Source organism: Mobula birostris, chromosome 4 (assembly GCF_030028105.1).
Source record: "Mobula birostris isolate sMobBir1 chromosome 4, sMobBir1.hap1, whole genome shotgun sequence".
Lineage (NCBI taxonomy): Eukaryota > Metazoa > Chordata > Chondrichthyes > Myliobatiformes > Myliobatidae > Mobula > Mobula birostris.
Window position 1 is genome coordinate 187,965,649 of NC_092373.1, and position 24,052 is coordinate 187,989,700.

Genomic DNA, 24,052 nt, shown 5'->3' on the forward strand with positions numbered 1-24,052 from the left:
TGTGGAAAACATAGAAAGGTTTCAGAGGAGATTTACAGGGATGTTGTCTGGATTGGCGAGCATGCCTTATGAGAATAGATTGAGTGAACTTGGCCTTTTCGATGGAGCGACGGAGGATGAGAGGTGACCTGATAGAGGTGTATAAGATGATGAGAGGCATTGATCGTGTGGATAGTCAGAGGCTTTTTCCCAGGGCTGAAATGGCTAACAGGAGAGGACACAGTTTTAAGGTGCTTGGAAGCAGGTACAGAGGAGATATCGGGGGTAAGTTTTTTACGTAGACTGGTGAGTGTGTAGAATGGGCTGCTGATGACTGTGGTGGAGACAGATACAATAGGGTCTTTTAAGTGGCTCCTGGATAGGTACATGGAGCTTAGAAAAATAGAGGGCTATGGGTAACCCTAGGTAATTTCTAAAGTAAGTACATGTTCAGCACAGCATTGTGGGCCAAAGGGCCTGTATTGTGCTGTGGGTTTTCTATGTTCTATATTCTATCATAGCTTCAAGTATTGATCCATGTTCTAAACATCCACTTTGTTCATGAGACTCCTTGCATTAAAATAGACACATTTCGAACCAACAGTCTGAGCACATCCCTTCTCTATCACCTGCCTATCCTCTCTCTCACATTTTCTACAAGCTTTCTCGGTTTGTGAGCCAGCCACCCCTTCCTTCGTCTCTTCAGGTTGGTTCCCATGCCCCAGCAATTCTAGTTTAAACTCTCCCCAATGTCCTTAGCAATCCTCCCTGCCAGGATATTGGTTCCCCTGAGATTCAAGTGTAACTGTCCTTTTTCTACGGGTCACGCCTGTCCCAAAAGAGGTCCCAATGATGCAGAAACCTGAATCCCTGCCTCCTTCTCCAATCCCTGAGCCATGCATTTATCCTCCACCTCACTGTATTCCTATACTCACTGTTGTGTGGCACAGGCAATAATCCCGAGGTTACGACCTTTGAAGTCCTGCTTCTCAACTTCCTTCCTAATTCCCTGTAGTCTGTTTTCAGGACCTCCTCCCTTTTCCTACCTATGTCGTTGGTACCAAATTGTACCACAATCTCTGGCTGTTCACCTTCCCACTTCAGGATATCTTGGATGTGATCAGAAACATCCCGGACCCTGGCACCTGGGAAGCAAACTACCATCCACGTTTCTTTTAGGATCATTTTGGATCTCCCCCTCCCCCTCCAACTTTCAAATCCCTTACTCACTCTTCCTTCAGTTAGTCCTGACGAAGGGTCTCGGCCTGAAACGTCGACTGCACCTCTTCCTAGAGATGCTGCCTGGCCTGCTGCGTTCACCAGCAACTTTTATGTGTGGTCCACGTTTCTTTCCTGCATCCACAGAATCACCTGCCTGACTCCTCACTATAGAGTCCCTTATCATTGCTGCCATCCTCTTCCTTTCCCTACCCTTCTAAGCCACGGGGCTAGACTTTGCCAGAGGCGTGGCTACTGTTGCTTCCCCCAGGTAGGTTGTTCCCCCCCCCAACAGTACTCACACAGGAGTACTTATTGTTAAGGGGGACAGCCACTGGAGTACTCTCTAGTATCTGACTCTTGCCCTTCCCTCTCCTGACTGTTACCCACTTATCTGTTTCCCAAGGCCCTAGTGTGACTACTTGCCTGTAGCTCTTCTTTATCACCCCCTCATTTTCTCTGACCAGACGAAGGTCTTCAAGCTGCATCTCCAGTTCCCTAACCCAGTTCCTAAGGAGCTGCAACTCGATGCACCTTGAGCAGATGTGGCTGTTCGGGAGGCTAGGAATCTCCCAGACATCCCACTGCTGACACCCAGTACAGAACACCGGCCTCACAGATATACTTCCTATTCTTATCCTTCACAAGTAACTTACCTTGCCTCGACCTGTTATCGTTGAAGCCCTGTTGAGCTAAAGCCCTCCTACTCTGACTCCCTCTACTCAGTTACCCACTCTATAAAGCTGTCTTCTTTTCAAATTCTTCCCGCTGGTCTAACTTGCTGACATCCACGCGCCTGCACAGTAATTCCTTGATCAAACCGCCAAAGAAAAAATGATCTACTTTTAAACACTTCCGCCAGTCTAACTCGCTGATGTCTACGCGTGAGTTGTTCCTCGATCCATATCACTCATAATTTTGTATACTGCTATCAAATCTCCACTCATTCTCCTACAAATTCAAGGGAATAGTTTTATTCAACCTTTTCCTATAAATCAGGTCCTGAAGTCCTGGTAACATCCTTGAAATTTTTCTTTGTACTCTTTCAATTTTATTGACATTTTTCCAGTAGGTAGTTATCCAGAAATGCTCCATATTAAACCTCACCAATGTTTTATACAACTTCAACATATCATCCCAACTGAAGTCCAGTGTTACCAAAAGCTTTCTTTATGACACTATCTCTCTGCAACACCACAAGATGCTGAAAGAATTCTGCTAGGAAAGTTCTCATTCCGTAGACTGGCTAGGTTCTTCCAGCATTTCTCTTTTTATTTCAGGTTCCAACATCTGAAACTTTATATGTTTTCTATGTCTGATGGATTGTATAGTTTCAGGAAGTTGAACTTGGATGAGAATTTTAAGACTAATTCATTGTCAGACATGGTTGTAATGGTTCGCATGGCTTTGGGTGTTCCATAAAGGACTTCAAAGATGTGCTGATAGTCACCATTTACAAGAAGATAGGCGACCGTAGTGTTTGTGGAAACCACCGAGGAAGCTCCCTTCTGTCCACAGCTGGCAAGATTATGGCGAAGATACTGCTCAACTGGCTCAAGATCGTCTCAGAAGATGTGCTTCCTGAAAGCCAATGTGGCTTTAGGGCTGGAAGAGCAACCACTGACATGGTTTTTACTTTGAGGCAACTCCAGGAGAAGGCGGCAGAACAGCAGCAACTATTGTGCATTGTCTTTGTTGATTTCTCACAAGCATTTGATACGGTGGACAGAGAAACACTCTGGGAAGTGCTCAAAACTTCCTGGCTGTCCAGATAGGCTGGTTACAATAATCAAGTTGTTTCATGAGAACATGTCTGGCAAAGAATCTATCGGAGGAGATGTCAGCGAAGCCTTCACCATCAACTACGGGGTAAAACAGTGATGCGTTCTTGCTCCAACTTTATTCACACTATATCTTGCTACAGTTTTGGAAATAATGGACCATAATTTGGACAAAAGTTTGTACATCAGGGCTTGGTCAGATGGAAAATTGTTCAACCTGTCAAGACTCAAAGTCTCAACCAAATCAAGAGAGGTTTGTGTCATAGAGCTTCTGTATGCAGATGACTCAACCCTGGTTGCTACTGATGTTAATGTGACTCAAGAAATTGTAGACCGCTTCTCATTTGCTGCCACTCTTTTTGGCCTAAGAATCAATGTCTCCAAAACCGAACTTCTGTACCAGCCTCCTCCTTTGTGTAGTCCCACTGAGACCCAACCACCAGTCATATCAGTCAATGGGGTAGTGCTGAAATGTTCTGACTCTTTCACATACTTAGGAAGTGCTGTGATCAACACCAACACATCAGATCTGGAAGTTGAGAGGAGAATTCAATCAGCTACAAAAGTCTTTGGTGCTCTGCAGAAGGGACTTTGGTCTCACCACAATATTAAAATGGCAACCAAGGTCAAAGTGTATAACACAGCTGTCTTACCACCTCTGCTTTATTCAACTGAAACGATGACATTGTATCAGAAGCACATCAAGAAATAGACCAAGACACAACACAGGCATTTACGCCAAATATTACACATCAAGTGGCAAGAGAGGGTACCGGATGTGGAGGTGCTCAAACGTGCTGCGACAGTCAGTGTAGAATCGCTCATCACAACTTCTCAGCTGTGTTGGACTGGTCATGACACAAGAATGAGCGATGATCATTTACCCAAAGCTGTTTTCTATGGCGAGCTACTTGAAGAAAAGAGGAAGCATGGTGATCAGAAGCTGCACTACAAAGATGTGCTCAAGCACCAGATGAAGAACACTGACATGAATGTCAACACCTGGGAGAAAGGTGCCTTGGACAGAAGAAGTTGGCACTGCGTTGTCAGGAAGTCAATCCCAGCTATCGAGGAGAAAAGGCAGAAGAAATATGAAGCAGGTCATGAATGCAGACATTCGGTGCTAGACCAGTCAAATCACAAATGCAACCGATGTGGGAGACAGTGCCGATCCAATGCTGGTCTTGTGGCCCATAAACGTGCCTGCAGAGACTAAACTCTCAGGACAGTCAACATTGAAATCAATGGACAGCCAAAGAAGAAGAGAAGAAAGGCAAACATGAGCACTAAAATTTTTGCCCCTAAATTTATGGCAGGAATATGAAAAGGGAATTAACTATTGGATAAATTTTATGTCGATTGAAACCGTATCGTTCAGATAGTTGTTTTGGCTTCATTGGCAGTATATTTAAGGTAAATTGTGTTTTAAGTTTATTACCAGCTTTCTTATTCTTTTTGAATCTAAACTTATGTATTTTAAAATAATTCAATTTAACCATTCTTGTATGTTGACATAAATTTTACTTCAAATTTTTGCTTTCCGTCAGCCATTCCTTCTCATGCAGTCTCGATAAACTCCCTTCTATATCTTTCTATATCTGGCTTAAGTTTATTTAATGTGCACCTGATTTCTGGTTCATTTTCTCTTCACACTTTGTTCCAGTACCCGAGACATTCTTCGCCAATGTCCTAGCAGCGATGTGCTCTTTTCCTTCAATAGCTCTTAAAAAGATGTCAAAAATTCTCATTCTTAGTTCACTGGTTCCCCTCGGGAACTGCCTGAAAGTTGCCCTTAAAATCAAGCGTAGCTTAGTCTCCGCAACTGTGCTCCAGATTCCAGCTATGCATAATTAATGCAAGGGGAAATCTGCTGGCACATCACAAAGGTATTGCTCAGAACTAGGTCACTGATATTTCAAGTCTTTTGAGCAGGTACATCTAATGACGTGTTGAACCTTGAGAATATATATCTGGAAGGAAATTCTTTCCCTGTGGTCAATTGAAATCAATTGTCTTATAAAGTTTGGCAGACATAGCTTGATACATAAAACGGAACCTCTTCTTTATCTCATGACAATGACATCATTCATTTTTACCTTTTTTGGCCAGATGATTTGCACTTACAATGGAGAGCCAGAAGTAGGTCATGTAGCCAGTTGAACCTGCTCTATCTTTCAGTAAGATCACTGCAGATAATGAAACATAAATCCACTTTCTTGCCAGAGCTCCACAGTCTTTTGCCCTTTAATGCCCAAACATCTATCAACCTTAGCCTATGATTTGGGGATTTTCCATTCCCACAGGACAGAGAAAGGTCATTCATTTCACCATGCCACTCTCTGAAATAATTAATTTCTCTAAGCTTTATGTTAAGACCTGTAAATTTCACTACTACCTGATATTTATACCAGCCCACCTCTCAGCTCAAGTTTATTTTATTTATTGATTGATTGAGATAAAGTGCAGAATAGACCCTTCCAGCCGTGCAGCTCAGCAACCCCCGATTTAACACTAGCCTAGTCACTGGCTGATTTACAATGACCAATTAACCTATCAACTGGTATGTCTTTGGACTATGGATGGAAACTGAAGCACCCGGAGGAAACCCATGTGATCATGGGAAGAACATCCAAACTCTTTACAGACAACAGCAGGACTTGAACCGGGTCACTGGGACTATGAAGCATTTTGCTAACCAGTAGACTACCGTACCACTCATAAGACGACAGGATGTAGGAGCAGAATTACACCTTTCGGCCCATCAAGCCTACGCCACAATTCCTTCATGGCTAATTTATTATCTCTCTCAATCCCATTCTCCTGCCTTCTCCCTGTAATCTTTGATGCCCTTAGTAATCAAGGACCTATCAGCCTCCGTTTTAAATATACGCAGTGACTTGGCCTCCACTGCCGTCTGTGGCAATAAATTCCATAGATACACCACCCTCTGGCTAAAGATGCTAAGCAGCTGGTGAAGCACAAAGGAAGTTGAACTGAACATAGTTAGAATGCAAAGCCAACAGAAAAAAATATTCCTGTCATCAGAAAAAAAAAGCTTTATTTCCTGAGATTCGAACTTATCCAGCTCATTTGCAGCAGCATGGCTGTCTTGTTCGCTACCTGATCGCAGGACACCTGCTGAGATGAATTACAATAATGTTTTATCCCTCTCAATCAACTTTCACCTCAACAATTACGAAAAGAGCAAATTTCTGTCTTATCCTTGATAAATCCTCATTATTAACTCAATTTAATCCACTTTTTATTGTAATTCTTGGCATCTGATAACTTTCCTCTTGTCAAGAAATCCAATCTGCATGAAAGCCGTGGTATAAGGCTTGTTATCACCCTCCTAAATTCTTCCACTGTCAAGTATATTGTACAATTTTAAAAAGATGCATCTGTTCCAGAAGCTATCATTCTGTGGGACAACCAAATGCATTTCAAATTCCCACAGAGGATGAATTTGCATATTTTCAAGACAGAAACTGACAAACACCAAGAGTTTGCATGTGCAAAGAATTAAAATCGAGATTTATGGTCAATTAGCTTTCATTGCTTCTTGTTTTAATCACCACAAGCAGAATTTTGTACATTGTTTCTAATTTTAACTTCTATTATGCTTATTTTCAAGTTTGTCCTCCAATCATTGCTTACATTGTCAGTCACTAACTGTGCTCATGTTCAACTTGGTCATTTCTATGGCTGAGGGTTAGAGCAATCCAGCACTGAAACAAAGAGTCCGTAAGTTTATGAGAACATGGAGTAATATGCCTAGAGGCAAGGGTGATGACAAATATCTATATTGTACCATAAAAAAGGTGTGAGAGTTTCGAGCTCATTTGTCCATTGACATTACAATCAACGTTCCTAGGCTCCCATTGAACTAGCATTACTCAAGGGATAGCTAATGAGAAATAGTCCCAAAATGAAAACCTAAATCTACAACTTATCCTTGGATATGCACATCTTATATTTAAAAATCTTTCAATGGTGAAAGGCTTTAGAATTGGTGAGATGATTATATTTCTGTATTTCAATGACCAAATGACATTTAGGCAGATACTTAGGTAGTAAGGGCAAAGGGTGATATGGCTCTAATGGAGACAGATGGGAATAGCATCATAAACAACATGGGCAAGTAGGCCAGAAGGGCCTGTGTCTATGGATTCTATAATACTATGATTCTGTCTTAAGCAATACTCAAATTTCATGCAGCAACCCCTTGCAATGGCTGCATCTTCAAGTTAATGGAGCCATCTTAAAATTTAGCTAGGTGCCGTACCACTTAATATCTTGCTGATTCTGTAACCGAGATCAGAAGTCGCAGTGGGCTCCAAACAAGTTGTGTGGTATTACATTACAAACTCGCTCAGTCTATCTGAATATTCAAGTTAATTCTCCACCTTTGAATGAAAAGCACTAATAGCGGTCAGTCTAAAGTGTGGCCATTTCTCTACAGTAGATTTGCAAAGTTAATGTCGGGATCAAGTGAATTAAAACTCTCCTGGGGTAATGCTGGTTTCACATTCTTCTGTGTGTATTCAGCTATGGACACTGGTCAAAATACCTTTAATAAGACCATAAGATATAGGAGCAGAATTAGACCATTGGGCCTATCAAGTCTGCTCCCATTCCATCATGGACCATTTATTATCCCTTTCAACCCCTTTCTCCTCCCTTCTCTCTGTAATCGTTGATGTCCTTAATATAAGATGATAAGACATAAGAGCAGAATACTGCTTATCTACACTAAGAAAAGAAAACTAAAAGAGGACTAATTTTGTACACCTTTCACCTGAATGATGTACCAGTGTCAGCTTCGGCATCCAGCTTCCAGCATTTTCAGTCTTTTGTGTTTTGAATCACCCAGCTTGATTCTTTACGCAGTAATTTCACCTGAATCAATATACAGTTGCCAAATGCTCTAATCATAGTATAAAAATAACTCACACAAAATGTAGTATTAGAAATAGGAACAGTTCATTTTCCCTACAGCCTGTTCTGCATTCAGTGAGACCAGGCATAATCTGTGAACTAACCTCCCATATCCATCTTTACCTCATATCCCTTAATAGCCATGGTTGCACAAATCAATTAAAGTCAGAGTTAAAATTAACAATCGATTTTGCAGAAAGTGCAAATGCTCCCACATTTTTTATGTAATGAATTAACTTCGGTTAACATCATCTAGGATTAACTTCGATGTAGGTGCATTTAATTTTGCACTGAGCAAATTCGAATACCGTAAGATCATCATTACGAATGCATATATTTAAAATGATGCACATCAAGAGTCTAATCAGATGATATAAGCTGACACTAACAGTTAGGCTGAATAAGAACATAACATAAAAAATAAGAGCAGGAGTACACCTGCTCCGCAATTAAACTATCGCTTAAGTATACTTAATAGGGCAGCCTCTACTGTTTCCTTGGGCAGAAAATTTCACAGATTCACTACTTTCGGTCTCCTTATCTCTGTCTGAGATCTGCTACCCTAATCTTGAGGCTAGGTCCCCTAGTTTTAATCTCACCTGGAAACAACTCTCCTGCCACTATCTTATCTATCCCTTTCATAATTTTGTATGGTTTTATAAGATCCCTTCTCATTCTTCTGAATTCCAATGAGTATAGTCCCAGGCAACTCCATCTCTTTCCAGTGGTTAACATCCTCATCTCCGAAATTGATTTGGTGAAGCACCTTTGTACCACCTCCAAGGCCAGTATATCTTTCCTCAGGCAAGAAGACCAGAACAGCATGCAGTCCTGGTGAGGCCTCACGCGTATTCTGTACAGCTACAGCATAAACTTCTTGCTCATAAATTCAATCCCTCTTGCAATGAACGCCAACAATCCATTTCCCTTCTTGATAATCTGTTGCACCTGCAAAACAACCTTTTGTGACTCATACACAAGCATTCCCAAGTTCCTCTGCACAACAGTGTGCTACAACCTTCCACCATTTAAATAACAATCTGATTTTCTATTTTTCCTTCCAGACTGGATGACTTCACATTTAACAACAATGTGCTCCATCTGTCAGATCCTTGCCTATTCACTTAAACTATCTACATCTCTGCAGACACTCCACATCCTCTTCACAGTTTACTTTTTTTTACTCAATTTTGTGTCATCATCCCCTCTTCCAGATATACATTGTGAACTGTTGCAGACTCATCGCCAACACCCGTGGCACTCCACTCAGCACTGACTACCAACCACAGAAACACCCATTTATCCCATCTAGTTTCTATTGGATAACCAATCCTCTTTTCAAGATCTCTGAGGATCTAACCTGGTCCCAACTTACTGATGCAGTTATGAAGAAGGCAAGACCTCATTAAGAGGCTATACTTCATGAGGAGTTTGAAGAGATTTGGCATGGCAACAAATACACTCAAAAACTTCTATAGATGTACCATGGAGAGCATTTTGACAGACTACATCACTGCCTGGTATGGGGGAGCTACACACGGGACCGAAAGAAGTTGCAGAGGGTTGTAAATCTAGTCAGCTCCATCTTGGGTACTAGCCTACCAAGTAGCCAGCATCTGCAGGGAGCAGTGTCTCAGAAAGGCAGCATCCATTATTAAGGACCTCTAGCACCCAGGACATGGCCTTTTCTCACTGTTACCATCAGGTAGGAGGTACAGAAGCCTGAAGGGACACAGTCAGCAATTCAGGAACAGCTTCTTCCTCTCTGCCATCCAATTCCTAAATGGACATTGAACGCTTGGACACTAGCTCACTTTTTTTTAGAAACATAGAAAACCTACTGCACAATACAGGCCCTTCGGCCAAACATGTACTTTCTTTAGAAATTACCTAGGGTTGCCCATAGGCCTTTATTTTTCTAAGCTCTGAGTTGGACATAAGATAGGGTAAATGCAAGCAGGCTTTTTCCACTGAGGTTGAGTAAGACTAGAATTAGAGGTCATGAGTTAAGGGTGAAATGTGAAATGTTGAAGGGGAATATGAGGGGGAATCTCTTCATTCAGTGTGGTGAGATTGTGATGAGCTGCCAACAGAAGTGGTGAATACGGGTTCGATTTCAACATTTAAGAAATATTTGGATAAGTACATGGATGGGTGGGGTGCAGGTTGATAGAACTAGGCAGATTAACAGTTTGGGAAGGACTTAATGGGTTGAAGGGCTTGGTTCTGTGCTGTATTGTTCAATGACTCAATGACTATTTCTGTTTTGACAACTCTTCAGATATGTGTGCTTGCACAATTTTGAATTTGCGGGTATCCTCAATTTTAATTGCCTTCAATGTTAGAGTTATAGATACAGGCCCCTTTGCCCAACAATTCCCAACATGCCAACCATGTTGTCTACCCAGCTAGTTCCTAAATCCTGTATTTGGCCTATATCCCTCTAAGACCCTCTCCCCTATGTACCTATCAGAGTGCTTGTTAAGTTATACTATCCTACCTGATTCACTTACTTATTCTGGCAGCCTGAACCTTATACCCTCCACCCTCTATGTGAAAAAAAGTTACTCTTCAGCTCCTTTTTTCCATCTTTCCTTTTTCTCCCTGAATCTATTTCCCCATAGTTTTGAAGTCTCCTAATCTGGGAGATTGTAGATTCTAAGTTCTGACCATCTCTGCTCCTTGCTGGTTAGAGGGTTTTCCAGTTTTAGTTTATTCGTTTTTCAGAGTTGGGCTGCACTTGTAAGTCTTATGTGTAATGCCCACCATAATTGCCCTTGAGAAGACAGTGATGAGCTTCCTTCGTGAACTTTTGAAGCCCTTCTGCAGAAAGTATTCACAGTCGTTTTATTTATTAATTCCCTTTAGGGACGGAAATTTGTCATATTTAACCAGTCACACACAGTTTAACCAGTACACACAGCTTCACATCCAGAGCAATTGCCTACTTAAGTGACCTTCCAGTTTTTTCAGATCAAGACTACTTAAAGATGGGAAATATTTGTTGACTTTCCCATTATATCTGCATACCACATAAAAAAATTAAAAAAGGTACCAGAGATGCATTCGTACTTCAACCAATCACTGATAATCACATATGCATATTCAGCATGATACCCAGTGTGTGATTCTCTGAATCATTAACACTTTCACATATCATGACTTTGATGGATTTGCACTTTGAACAAGACCTTGATTATATGGATAGAGCTGTGCCAAATCCCATGGTTTGAATGTGTGCTGTACACATTTAGAACGTGTCTGAATGAGCTCCTGATGTGTCCCAATTTACAGGGTCAGGAACCAAGGTCTGAGATGTTCCTTCATCACCTTTGGTTTTTTTTTGCACTGGCAACTAAAAGCCTTCTGTGTTCTTCATGCACTAATATGGAGGGTAATTCTTGAACATTATAAAGCCTTCTAAAAGGACTTTTGCAGCTCTACTAATAATATACAGTGATGTTACATTTTACAAACACTATCCCTCTTCTGAATTTGTTGAATGTTTTTGCAGCGATTTTAAGGAAAATTGTGATTTATACCACTTTATGTTGATAAGTAATGAATGGCTTTTAATAGACTTGAGTCCATCAGCAATAGAAGTAGGGACTTGCTTTGGGGATCTGTTTATCCATTACTTTGACAGTTTTGGGTTTTGATCTCTTGGAAGCACTTTAAATCACACAAGCAGCTATTATAAATGCCCAGAAGAGTGGTAAATTGATGGAACGATGACCTCCATCCTTTAAAACCATATTCACCACCAGAATACATCCAAGTGAAGTGCGCCTTTGATATTTCAGTCAATCAAATATTGGATTGTTCTTACTGACTTTCCTCACAATTAAATAATTTTATTTCAATTTATCCTGATTCAGCAGTGTCAACAGCAGCTCATATAATGGATAGAATTCTAAAAATTAGCTTGATAGTGCAGCAGTATGGCATATGCGTCATGCTTCATTAAGTCACAGCTGCACATACAATAGATTATTTTGCCAACTGCTCAGGACATAACAAGATTTCACTGATAAATGACCAATTCATCATCTTTTTTCTTTGATTTTGAGCAGGTTGTCGGCACTGTGGAGAGTTTCTTGCTGCTCCATAAATAATGGGATCTTAAGTAGAGCTGAATTTCTTTCTCTCTTTTTCCATTCCTCACTGTGGCTCTCTCGTTACCTCTTCTCTTCTCCTTATCTGTCTATCACATACCACTGGTGCTAATATTCCTTCCCTTTCTCCCATTGTCCACTGTCCTGTCTTATCAGATTCCTTCTTCAGCCCTTTACCTTTTCCATCTATAAGCTCTTTATCACCCCTTCCGCACCCACCTGCCTTCCCTCTCCCCATCACCTGGCTTCATATATCACCTTCCAGCTTGTACTCATACTCCTGCCCCACCGCCACTCCAGCCTACTTATTCTGGCTTCTTCCCCCTTCCTTTCCAGTCCTCACTCTTTATTCCTTTCCATAGATGCTGGCTGAGCTGCTGAATTCTTCCAACATTTTGTGTGTGCAGCCCATTGACTCCTGGGCTTACACAAAAGATTGTACTTCTAACAATATGGTGTACCCTTGCAATTCCCACCAATTCCCAATCACATTTTGATGAAGGGTAAGAGTGAGAGGGTTGGATTATGATGAGGTTAGGAAAGTCCAAATGATTGGGACCATTTCTAAAGTGTAGATATAATAAATTTATAGAAAATTCATCAAGTTTATTTGACAGAGGAGTAAGAATAGTATCACCTGTAAATGTTAAATCGATATTATAAATCAAATGAAATTATGTGAATCCAGAGCACACTGTTTTGTATAATTCATTGTAAACACAACAGCGAGAATAAATTAACACTTTATTTAAATTATGTTACAGTTTAATGTAGTAGATTTGATAATAATACATTGATGACTAGTAACACAAAGGATGATTTGTTATTCCATGACATGCCTTATTTCTAAAGCAGAGATTTGAGTAGTCAGCACTACTATCTGCTTTTCACTTTCTCTTTAGCCAGTAGTGCTAAGGTAATTTTATACCCACTTAACATAGCATCTGCCGAGTTAATCAGATTTCGATCTGCAATACATTCTGTCAATAAGACATGCCTGGGTACACTTTTAAAAGTGCGCTCAGGCCTTAAGGCTTAATGGAAGTTTGGATAAAGAAAATCTCTAATGTTTTATTTGTCATATGTTTCCTTCCTCTTGCCTATCCAGTCATGCCTCGTTTTGCTGAACAAGTGGAAGTGGCAATTGAAGCTCTGAGTGCAAATCCCCCACAGGCCTTCGAGGAAAATGAGTTTATAGACGCTTCACGCTTAGTCTATGATGGAGTACGTGACATCAGGAAAGCAGTACTGATGATAAGGGTAAGCCCGCTGATTCTTTACGTTGACTTACTGACCAGGGTCGCAGAGCTTAATATCAATGCTGGAAATCTTGAGCAATACACAAAATGCAAAAGAACTCAGCAAGTCAGGTAGCATCTGTGGAGGAGAAAAAACATTCAACATTTTGAGTTGAGACCCTTCATTAGGACTGCTCTGTCCTGTTGAGTTTCTTCATCCCATTGGAACTGCACTCACCTACGCAAATGAAAGATATTTACTCCACCTTAGAAAAACACTGAAAAGTCAAGGGGTGAGTCACCCACTGCAGAATATTCAGCCTGGGTCTGTACTCGCTGGAATTTAGAAGGATGCGGGGGCAGGGGTGGGGGAATCTCATTGAAACCTTTTGAATGTTGAAAGGCGTAGACAGGGTGATGTGGAAATAATGTTTCCCTTCATGAGGGAGTCTAGGACAAGAGGGCACAGCCTCAGGATAGAGGGGCATCCATTTAAAACAGAGGTGTGGAGAAATTTCTTTGGCCAGAAGGTGGTGAATGTGTGGAATTTGTTACCACAGGCGGTGGTGGAGGCCAAGATGTTGTATGTATTTAAGACAGAGATTGATAGGTTCTTGATTGGCCATAGCATCAAAGGCTGGGGAGCTGGGCTGAGGAGGGGAAAAAATGGATCAGCCATGATTGAATAGCGGAGCAGACTCGATGGGCCAAAAGGTCAAATTCTGCTCCTGTGTCTAATGGTCTTATGGTCAAAACTATGTGCTTTGGCCCAGATAAATTTATGACCAGCAGTGACTTGCAGAATGTTGATGGTCAGGGACTTGGAGATGGTAATGGTATTGAATAGTTAGACACAGCTGTTGCAAATAGTCAAAATGGTCTATTTGTACTGAATGTGGACATGGACTGTTACGTCATCCTAAGAATAGAAAATGAATTTAAACACCAATCTATCACCGGCACAGATTCCTACTTTTTGATTTTATGACAAGAATATCAAAAGACCAAGGTACAAAGCTTAGTGTTTTATATTTAAAGAAAACTAAACCTGAAGCATGGGGGACTGATTGACTTAATGTCTTGACCAAAGCATCAATCATGATCTTGAAATATATCGCCAAAAGTAGAAAGAATTCTCAGGTAATGATGTTTGAAATTTTGTCCCCTCCCCCAACAGGATGCAATTCTGTCATCATTCTGAGAAATAGCTACCCAGCTGAGTTAGAAAAGCATACTGAAATTAATGACGGGAATAAAGCATTTGAATGTTGAGAGTCGAGTGCAAAAAATAGGGAATTTATATGGAAGAAGACTCCAATATAATCTTATCAAAGTTAACAATTAAAGAGTTTTGACAAGAGAACTGTTAATACGTTCAACTTAGTCACACAATCCTCAATAAAAAGATAAAGCTTCCCATTAGTAAGTAGCTTTTGAAAATTTTCTGCTGCACTTTACTTGTTATTAGTATAATCTGTGTAACGGATTGTGGAATTTTGAATAGAAATTGAATTAAGCAAAGCTGAAGCTGTTGTGATCTTTTTCTGAGATTTTCTTCATTTGTTTCAACAATATTTTGAATTCCTGAAATGTAAACCAGAAGTGAAGTGTGTGTGATTGCTCTCTATAGTAAATCAGTATTTTGTCTCCAAGGAGTCCTAATAAATCTGAACTCAGTGGGAATCAAGAGGAAATCTCTCCATGGGCACAGTCATAACTCACATGAGGGTTCTGGTTGTTGGAAACCAATCAACCAAACTCCAGCAAATCACTACAGGAGCTCCTCAGGGTGGTGTTGTAGACCCAGTCATCTTCAGCTGCTTCATCAATGACCATCGTTCAATTGCTAAGTCAGATTTAATGAGGTCCACGGTGGACAGTCTGACAGCTCCACAGTGTTCAATTCCATTTGCATTTGCTCGGCAAACGAAACAACCCAGCCTGTTTTCAGCAAGACCTGAACAATATTCAAATGTAGAGTGATAAGTGGCAAAGAATATTTGCCACTTACCACTCAAGTACCAAGCACCGATCGTCTCCAAAAATTATTTTAACTAGCTACCTTTGATATGCAGTGGCATTACCGTTGCTGAGTCCCGGTGCTCCTTCCAAATCCTGGTGGACCAACAATGAATGGAAACTAAACTAACATAGATATTATGTCTCTATGAAAAGGCAACAGCAAGGGTTCTCAGCCTTTTTTATGCCATGGACGAGTACCATCAAGCAAGGAGTCCATGGACCCCAGGTTGGAAACTTTTAAGCTAGAGGCTGCTGAGTAACACACCTTGTGAAACCTCAAACTCTTTTGACCACAACACACATGAAATGCTGGAGGGACTCAGTATGCCAGTCAGTATCTATGGAAAAGAGTAAACAGTTGATGTTTCAGGCCAAGAACCTTCTTCAGGACTTTCGACCATTGTGTTGGTAGAGTGCACCTCAAACAATACCCAAGGAATTTACTTCATCCAGGCCCATAAGTAGTACTATCAAACTCAGTATCCATCACCAAAACAATAACAGCATGGAGCAACACTCCCTCCAAATTCCCTTCCTAGTTGTACACCTTCCTTCTGGTCTCCATTCCTTCATTGTTGCTAGGTCTAAATCCTGGAAATTCCTATTTAATATCATATTTTAACCAGAAGAACTCAGGAAGGCAGCTTACAACCATCATTTTCTTAAGTGTGTAAATACTGGCCCAGATAGCAATGCCTCGACTCTGCATGCAAATAAAAAAGGTGAAAGTTGACAGCAACAAACTAGCCACATTCCCGCATTCCAATATGAATATTATGAATTTCTGCTCATTATATTCATGTGGAATTTTTTTGAGAAACTTCAAGAAAGATCAGTTCCATCGCTGTTGAAACACAAAAGTATTCTTTTTAAATTTGGAAAGCCGGCTGTTGTTCTGCAATCAAATTTGAAAACAGTTTTGTGTACTTTCAAGACCTCATTTACAGTAATTGAAGACCAGATTACTCACAGCTGGTAGAATGTAGTGGTGATTTAATTTAAGTTTAAGAGTAGAATTAAGCCATTTTATCCTCGTCTCCATTCGGTAAATTAACTACCAAGCATCTGTGTCACTGGCTGATCCCATGTTCCTTGTTGCCCTTAATGCTGAAAATTCGGAATGAGAATCAGAATCAGGTTTAATATCAAGGACAAACTGTATGTTGTGAAATTTGTTGTTTTACAGCAGCAGTTCAGAGCAATACATAATAATTAAAAACTATGAATTACTGTTAGAATATATATTTTTAAGTAAAATTAAATAATGTGCAAAAAGAGGGGAAGAAGTTGAAAGGTAATGTTCATGGATTCAATGTTCATTCAGAAATCTGATTGCAGTGGAGAAGAAACTGTTCCTGAATCGTTGAGTGTGTGCCTTTGGGCCCCTGTACCTTCTCCATGATGGTAGCAATGAGAAGAGGGTATGTCCTGGGTGATGAGGGTCCTTAATGATGGATGCTGCCTTTTTGAGGCATCACTCCTTGTGAAAAAGATAGAGTGCCTTCACCTTATCTATGCTCCTCACATACACCTTTTATACACCTTTATACACCTTCTGTACACATTTTATACACCTCTAAATGTCACTCTCAGTCTCCTACACTTTAAGGAACATAGTCCTAGCTTGTCCAACCTCTTCAATAACCCAGTTCTTCCCCGTAAGTCTTTGCTGTTCTCTTTCCATTTTAATAATATCTTTCCAGAACAAGTAACCAAAATTCAATACTGATGTGGAGAATTCCAAAAAATGTATTCAAATGTTATTTTTCATGATATTTGCTAGTGATGCAAAACCAGTTGTGAGCAGGACAAAGATATGTAGGAATTAGTGTTCAGCCTTTTCATTGTTATAGGCACCCAGTGAATGACAGGCAAAAGAAAAATTATCGAGGAGACTGGTGAACTTTTTTTTAGATTATGAGAACACTCAGTCCTCTTTTATTGTCATTTAGAAATGCATACATGCATTAAGAAATGATACAATGTTTCTCCGGAGTGATATCATAGAAAACAGGACAAACCAAAGACTAACACTGACAGAACCTCATAATTATAACATATAATTACAGCAGTGCAAAGCAATACGATAATTTGGTGAAGAACAAACCATGGGCACAGTAAATAAAGTCTCAAAAGTCCCTGAGTCGATCGACTCCCGAGTCTCCGATAGCAGGAGGCAAAAGGGAGAAATTCCCTGCCATAAACCTCCAGGCACCGTCAACTTGCCGATGCCTTGGAAGCAGCCGATCACAGCCGACCCTGAGTCTATCCGTCCGAAAACTTCGAGCTTCCGACAAACCTCTCCGATACAGCCTCCCGAGCGCCATCCTCTGCCGAGCGCCTTCGACCTCGCCCCGGCTGCTGAAACACGCAAAGCCGAGGATTTTGAGGCCTTCTGCTCTGGAAATTCCGGTTACCACACAGTAGCAGCGGCAGCGAAGCGGGCATTTCAGAAGTTTTCCAGATGTTCCTCTGTACTCTCACGTCCGTCTCCATCAAATCAGAATTGTGCACAGTCCCCTACTTCTCAGATAACAGACATCATCACCGAAGTGGCTGCGCGTGCTGCCGTCTCGCCGCCATCTTCTTCTCAAAGCTTTATTGTTTATTTAGAGATAAAGCATGGTAACAGGCCCTTTCAGCCCAATGAGCCAAAGATACCATGTGACCAATTAACCTACTAACCCATATGTCTGTGGAATGTGGGAGGAAACTGGAGCACCTGAGGAACCACAGGCAGTCATGGCGAGAAAGTACAAACTTTATAGACTGTGGCAGAATTGAATCCAGGGTGCTGGCGCTGTAATAGCATTACATTAACCACTATGCCACAGTGCTATGATAGTTTCAACCCTGAATAACATACAGTAAAGTTTTTCTAATGCACTTCTGCCCTTAGCACTTTCCAAGTCAGTTTTCAGTGTTTGTACTTGCTATATCATTGCCACACGGATTACTGAGAAATGAGTTGGTTATCAATGTACACTCTCTATAGTAGTCTCAGAACAGTGGCAAAAAGTGCTGCCCTCAACGTAAAGGAATATGAGTTGGGAGGACATGACATTCTCCTTTGTGACTGGACGGCTGTATATGAAGCTGTGACCTGAATAGCTACAAGTTGTCCCCAGCCATTGCAGGTTATGTAGCCACTGATCACAGTATCTTACAATGGAGCGACATAATTTCAGATGTTAGAGCCATTGTAAGTGATCCTAATACGCACAAGAGGAGCACGGATAAATGGGGCAGAGGCTGTGGTCAAAGTATCCATTAACCTGCGGGAACTCTTTTAATCTGTGTTTCTGCCAGCTTGCTGCAGATTTTGCTTCTTTTATAGTGGAAGAAAATATAGGTCTTAGGTCACAAATTTCTGTTGGGTAATGCAGAAATAGGCAGACAAGCAAAGGTGAATTGTACCAAGAAATGTCCAGTCCAATTTGCTGATGATCACTAATTGAACCCGAAATAACAGCTAGCATGATCTAGTTTGAATAAAATATGCACAAATGGGTCTAATTTCTAAGCAAGAATATGCAAATTAATATACACAGAGACGCAAAGGTATTGGTAGATTGTGTTAATGGACTTCTTTTTTTGGGGTATTTGGTCTCTATACTTAAAGAGGGAAATACTGTATTACTTGCCTTGAAATCAGTGTAAGATGATAGTTGTCCTGGATTGAATAAGATTGGGCAGGAGAAAATTGAGAGGAGACTGCATTGGGACATGCAAGGTTTGGAGAAAGTATATCATAAGGGATGCTGGGAAAGAATTACTTTGTACAGAAAAATCCTTGAAGTTCTCTACTTAAGGCAATAAGGATGCCCAGTCATTTTTCATTCAAGGCCGAAAGTGTTGTTTGGACAACAAAGAATCCTGAGGATATATGGCGATCATAAGCTTAAAACAGAAGAGTGTCACGATCGTATTGACTGATGGATCATGTTTAAGCAGCCTTGTGTTTTTTGTGTGTCATATTCTCAGACTTCATAATTCTAAAATTTTCACTGTTCTGCATATCAGATTTTTTAAAATTCTTTAAGACAATACTTGAATAAGAAAAGATGGAATAAAAACACAGGTACTTATTAAGGCATGAAAGACTGGACCAAAAATAATTTACGCAGAAAAATGAAAAGATTGAAATTTAAATTTGTGGAAAGGAGGATGCTACTCGTTCCGGGTATGGTTAAAAGGTATAGTTGAAGTCAGAAGTTTACATACACCTTAGCCAAATACATTTAAACTCAGTTTTTCACAATTCCTGACATTTAAGCCTAGAGAACATTCCCTGTCTTAGATCAGTTAGGATCACTACCTTATTTTTAAGAATGTGAAATGTCAGAATAATAGTAGAGAGAATGATTTATTTCAGTTTTTATTTCTTTCATCACTTTCCCAGTGGATCAGAAGTTTACATACACCTTGTTAGTATCTGATAGCATTGCCTTTAAATTGCTTAACTTGGGTCACACATTTTGAGTAGCCTTCCACAAGCTTCTCACAGTAAGTTGCTGGAATTTTGTTCCATTCCTCCAGACAGAACTGATGTAACTGAGTCAGGTTTGTAGGCCTCCTTGCTCGCGCACACTTTTTCAGTTCTACCCACAAATTTTCTATCGGATTGACATCAGGGCTTTGTGATGGCCACTCCAATACCTTGACTTTGTTGTCCTTAAGCAATTTTGCCACAACTTTTGGAGGTATGTTTGGGGTCATTGTCCATTTGGAAGACCCATTTGTGACTGAGCTTTAACTTCCTGGCTGATGTCTTGAGATGTTGCTTCAACATATCCACATAATTTTCCTTCCTCCTGATGCCATCTATTTTGTGAAGTGCACCTGTCCCTTCAGAGCAAAGCACCTCCACAACATGATGCTGCCATCCCCATGCTTCACGGTTGGGATGGTGTTCTTCAGCTTGCAAGCCTCACCCTTTTTCCTCCAAACATAACGATGGTCATCACGGCCAAACAGTTCAATTTTTATTTCATCAGACCAGAGGACTTTTCTTCAAAAAGTAAGACTTTTGTCCCCATGTGCACTTGCAAACTGTAGTCTGGCTTTTTTATGGCGGTTTTGGAGCAGTGGCTTCTTCCTTGCTGAGCAGCCTTTCAGGTTATGTCAATATAGGACTCGTTTTACTGTGGATATAGATACTTGTCTACCTGTTTCCTCCAGCATCTTCACAAGGTCCTTTGCTGTTGTTCTGGGATTAATTTTCACTTTTCACGCCAAAGTACATTCATCTCTAGGAGACAGAATGCGTCTCCTTCCTGAGCGGTATGATGGCTGCGTGGTCCCATGGTGTTTATACTTGCATACTGTTGTTGTACAGAAGAACTTGGTACCTTCAGGCGTTTGGAAATTGCTTCCAAGGATGAATCAGACTTGACATCATCTTCTGACCTTAATCCGATAGAAAATTTGTGGGCAGAACTGAAAAAGCGTGTGCGAGCAAGGAGGCCTACAAACCTGACTCAGTTATACCAGTTCTGACTGGAGGAATAAAGGAAAATCCCAGCAACTTACTGTGAGAGGCTTGTGGAAGGCAACCCAAAATGTTTGACCCAAGTTAAACAATTTAAAGGCAATGCTACCAAATACTAACAAAGTGTATGTAAACTTCTGACCCACTGGGAAAGTGATGAAAGAAATAAAGTAGTGATCCTAACTGACCTAAGACAGGGAATGTTTTCTAGGATTAAATGTTAGGAATTGTGAAAAACTGAGTTTAAATGTATTTGGCTAAGGTGTATGTAAACTTCTGACTTCAACTGTATTATTGTGGATGGAAAAAGAGCTTTAATGAATTGAAGGAAAGATTAAACATCCAATCCATACTGAAAATGCCAAAGAAGAGCAAGGTGGCATGCCTGAATGACTATTGACCTGTGGCTCTGACATCAATTGCTATGAAATGCTTCGAGCGATTGGTTATGTCACACATCAACCACAGGCTACCGGTCAACCTCGACGCTTTGCGATTCACCTACCGGAGCAACAGGTCAACGGCAGATGCCATCTCTCTGGCCCTACGTTCCTCCTTAGAACACCTGGAGAATAAAGACGCATATGTAAGGCTCCTTTTCATTCACTACAGCTCTGCCTTTAATACCATCATTCCAAATAAACTGATTCCTAAGCTCTGGAACCTGGGTCTTAGCACTCAGATCTGCAGCTGGATCTTCAGCTTCCTCACAGATAGAACCCAGGCTGTAACAATAGGGGACAAGCTCTCCTCTACAATCACTCTGAGCACCGGTGCCCCACAAGGCTGTGTACTCAGCCCCCTGCTGTACTCACTGTACACCCATGATTGTGTTGCCAAGTTTCCATTGAACTCAATATATAAGTTTGCTGATGATACCACAGTTGTAGGCCGTATCTCGGGTAATGATGAGTTTGAGTACAGAGAGGAAATTAAGAACCTGGTGGCATGGTGCGAAGACAATAACCTATCCCTCAACGTCAGCAAGACGAAGGAATTGGTTGTTGACTTCAGAAGGAGTAACGGACCGCACGACCCCATTTACATCAGTGGTGCACAAGTGGAACAGGTCAAAAGTTTTAAGTTCCTCGGGGTCAATATCACAAATGACCTGACTTGGTCCAACCAAGCAGAGTCCACCGCCAAGAAGGCTCACCAGCGCCTTTACCTCCTGAGGAAGCTGAAGAAATTTGGCCCGTCCTCTAAAACCCTCACTAATTTTTATAGATGCACCGTAGAAAGCATTCTTCTAGGGTGCATCACAACCTGGTATGGAAGTTGTCCTGTCCAAGACCGGAAGAAGCTGCAGAAGATCGTGAACACAGCCCAGCACATCACATAAACCAATCTTCCGTCCTTGGACTCACTTTCCACCGCACGCTGTCGGAGCAGTGCTGCCAGGGTAATCAAGGACACGAACCACCCAGCCAACACACTTTGTCCCTCTTCCCTCTGGGATAAGGCACAGGAGCTTGAAGACTCATACAGCCAGATTTGGAAACAGCTTCTTTCCAACTATGATTAGACTGCTGAACGGATCCTGACACGGATCTGGGCCATACCCTCCAAATATCCGGACCTGCCTCTCAGTTTTTTTGCACTACCTTACTTTCTCTTTTCTATTTTCTATTTATGGTTTATAATTTAAATTTTTAATATTTACTATCGATTTGTACTCCAGGGAGCATGAAGCGCAGAATCAAATAGCGCTGTGATGATTGTACGCTCTAGTATCAATTGTTTGGCGACAATAAAGTATGAAGTACAAATTTATATGAGTCAGAAGATGCCAGAGATTCAGAGACGGGTTACAATTTCAGGTGACCTGAGAGAAAAATGAATGCAATGTGGCATCACAAGTTCCATTTCTGGACATTCTGGTTCATCTGGAGACAATAGTTCATGACATCAAATTGCCTGCAAGAGCAGAAGATTTTGGCAGGGGTGGAGGACAATATTTCTCGTCCTTGCTGCGTTCAGCTGCAGGAATATCTGTTTTTTCCATAAATGGATGCCAGACAAGCAGTCTTCTTTTGTTTCACTGAGATTTTGCACCCTGTTGAGCGAATACCTGAGACTTGTCAGTGTGAAGTACTTGCATTTCTGGTAAGGAACCTGACAAGATTCTAAGAGAATAGGATATTTACAGTTACAATGACTAAAATACAAGATAGTTATAAGAATGATGTCAATTTGGAGTACTCCAGAGCTGACTTGAATCAGTTACTGCCTTTATTTATTTCTGTAATTTTTTTTTTACCTCTTGCAAGAGATATTATTGATATGGACTGAATGAGCAGTTTGCCATGATGTAGCCTGGTATGGATGCAAGTACTTGGCATGCATCATTTATGGTTGGATTTAACTAGTCCATTAGCCTTCCCATAGCCCTAATCCTCCAACTCCTCTATTATCTTGTCTGCATTTTTCATTATTTTAAATTTTGCTGCAGAATACACCTACTGATTGATAATACTGTCACATCAGTCATCACTTTTAAACTACATTGAGTCGAAAATAACAAGGTGATAAAATACATGACACATCTGAGCAAATTATTAGACATTCAGTCCATTTAAAAGCATGCAAGGAAACAGGGTGTCAATAAATTTCTACTTAAAATTTTGCTTTTTACCAAAGAAAGTACATACTGAACCTTTTCTTTTATTCATAAAGGAAGAATCATAAGAACTTTATTTCAATTGGTGTCATGGCAACACCACATGAAGCAATAATGTGTTTTGACGCAAATCACGTTGTATTGTACTTAAAGTAAGTACCCATAAGCTTTGCGAAACACTAATAGAAAGTGTTCCAAGTAATATTCCACTTTTAATGTTTACTAATTGTTTATCTCCATTTTGTCAATGAACTTACAAATTAGGAGCAAGAGTTGGCAATCAGTTCGTTGTCCACTCTATCTTTGCATTTGATTCCAGTGAATCAGATTTTCATCTTAGCTCACTCACAACACGCTGGAGGAACTCTGCAGGTTGGGCAGCATCCATGGAAAAGATCGGTCGACGTTTCGGGCCAGAACCGTTCGTCAGGACTGTAGAGGGAAGGGGCAGAGGCTCTATAAAGAAGGTGGGGGGAGGGTGGGAAAGAGAAGGCTGGTAGGTTCCAGGTGAAAAACCAGTAAGGGGAAAGATAAAGGGGTGGGGGAGGGGAGGCAGGGAGATGATAGGCAGGAAAAGTGAAGAAAGAATAGGGGAAAACACAATGGGTAGTAGATGGAGGAGGAACCATGAGGGAGGTGATAGGCAGCTG

The 24,052-nt window shown here is 40.9% G+C and overlaps 1 protein-coding gene across 1 annotated transcript in view; it reads left to right on the plus strand.

Moving 5' to 3' along the window:
• Window positions 1–24,052, plus strand: part of ctnna2 (catenin (cadherin-associated protein), alpha 2) — a 1,304,830-nt gene that overhangs the window by 1,024,566 nt on the left and 256,212 nt on the right. Inside the window, exon 13 of the mRNA XM_072254800.1 lies at window positions 13,140–13,291. Within this exon, the coding sequence (XP_072110901.1) occupies window positions 13,140–13,291 (152 nt within the window). The remainder of the gene's footprint in view (window positions 1–13,139; window positions 13,292–24,052) is intronic.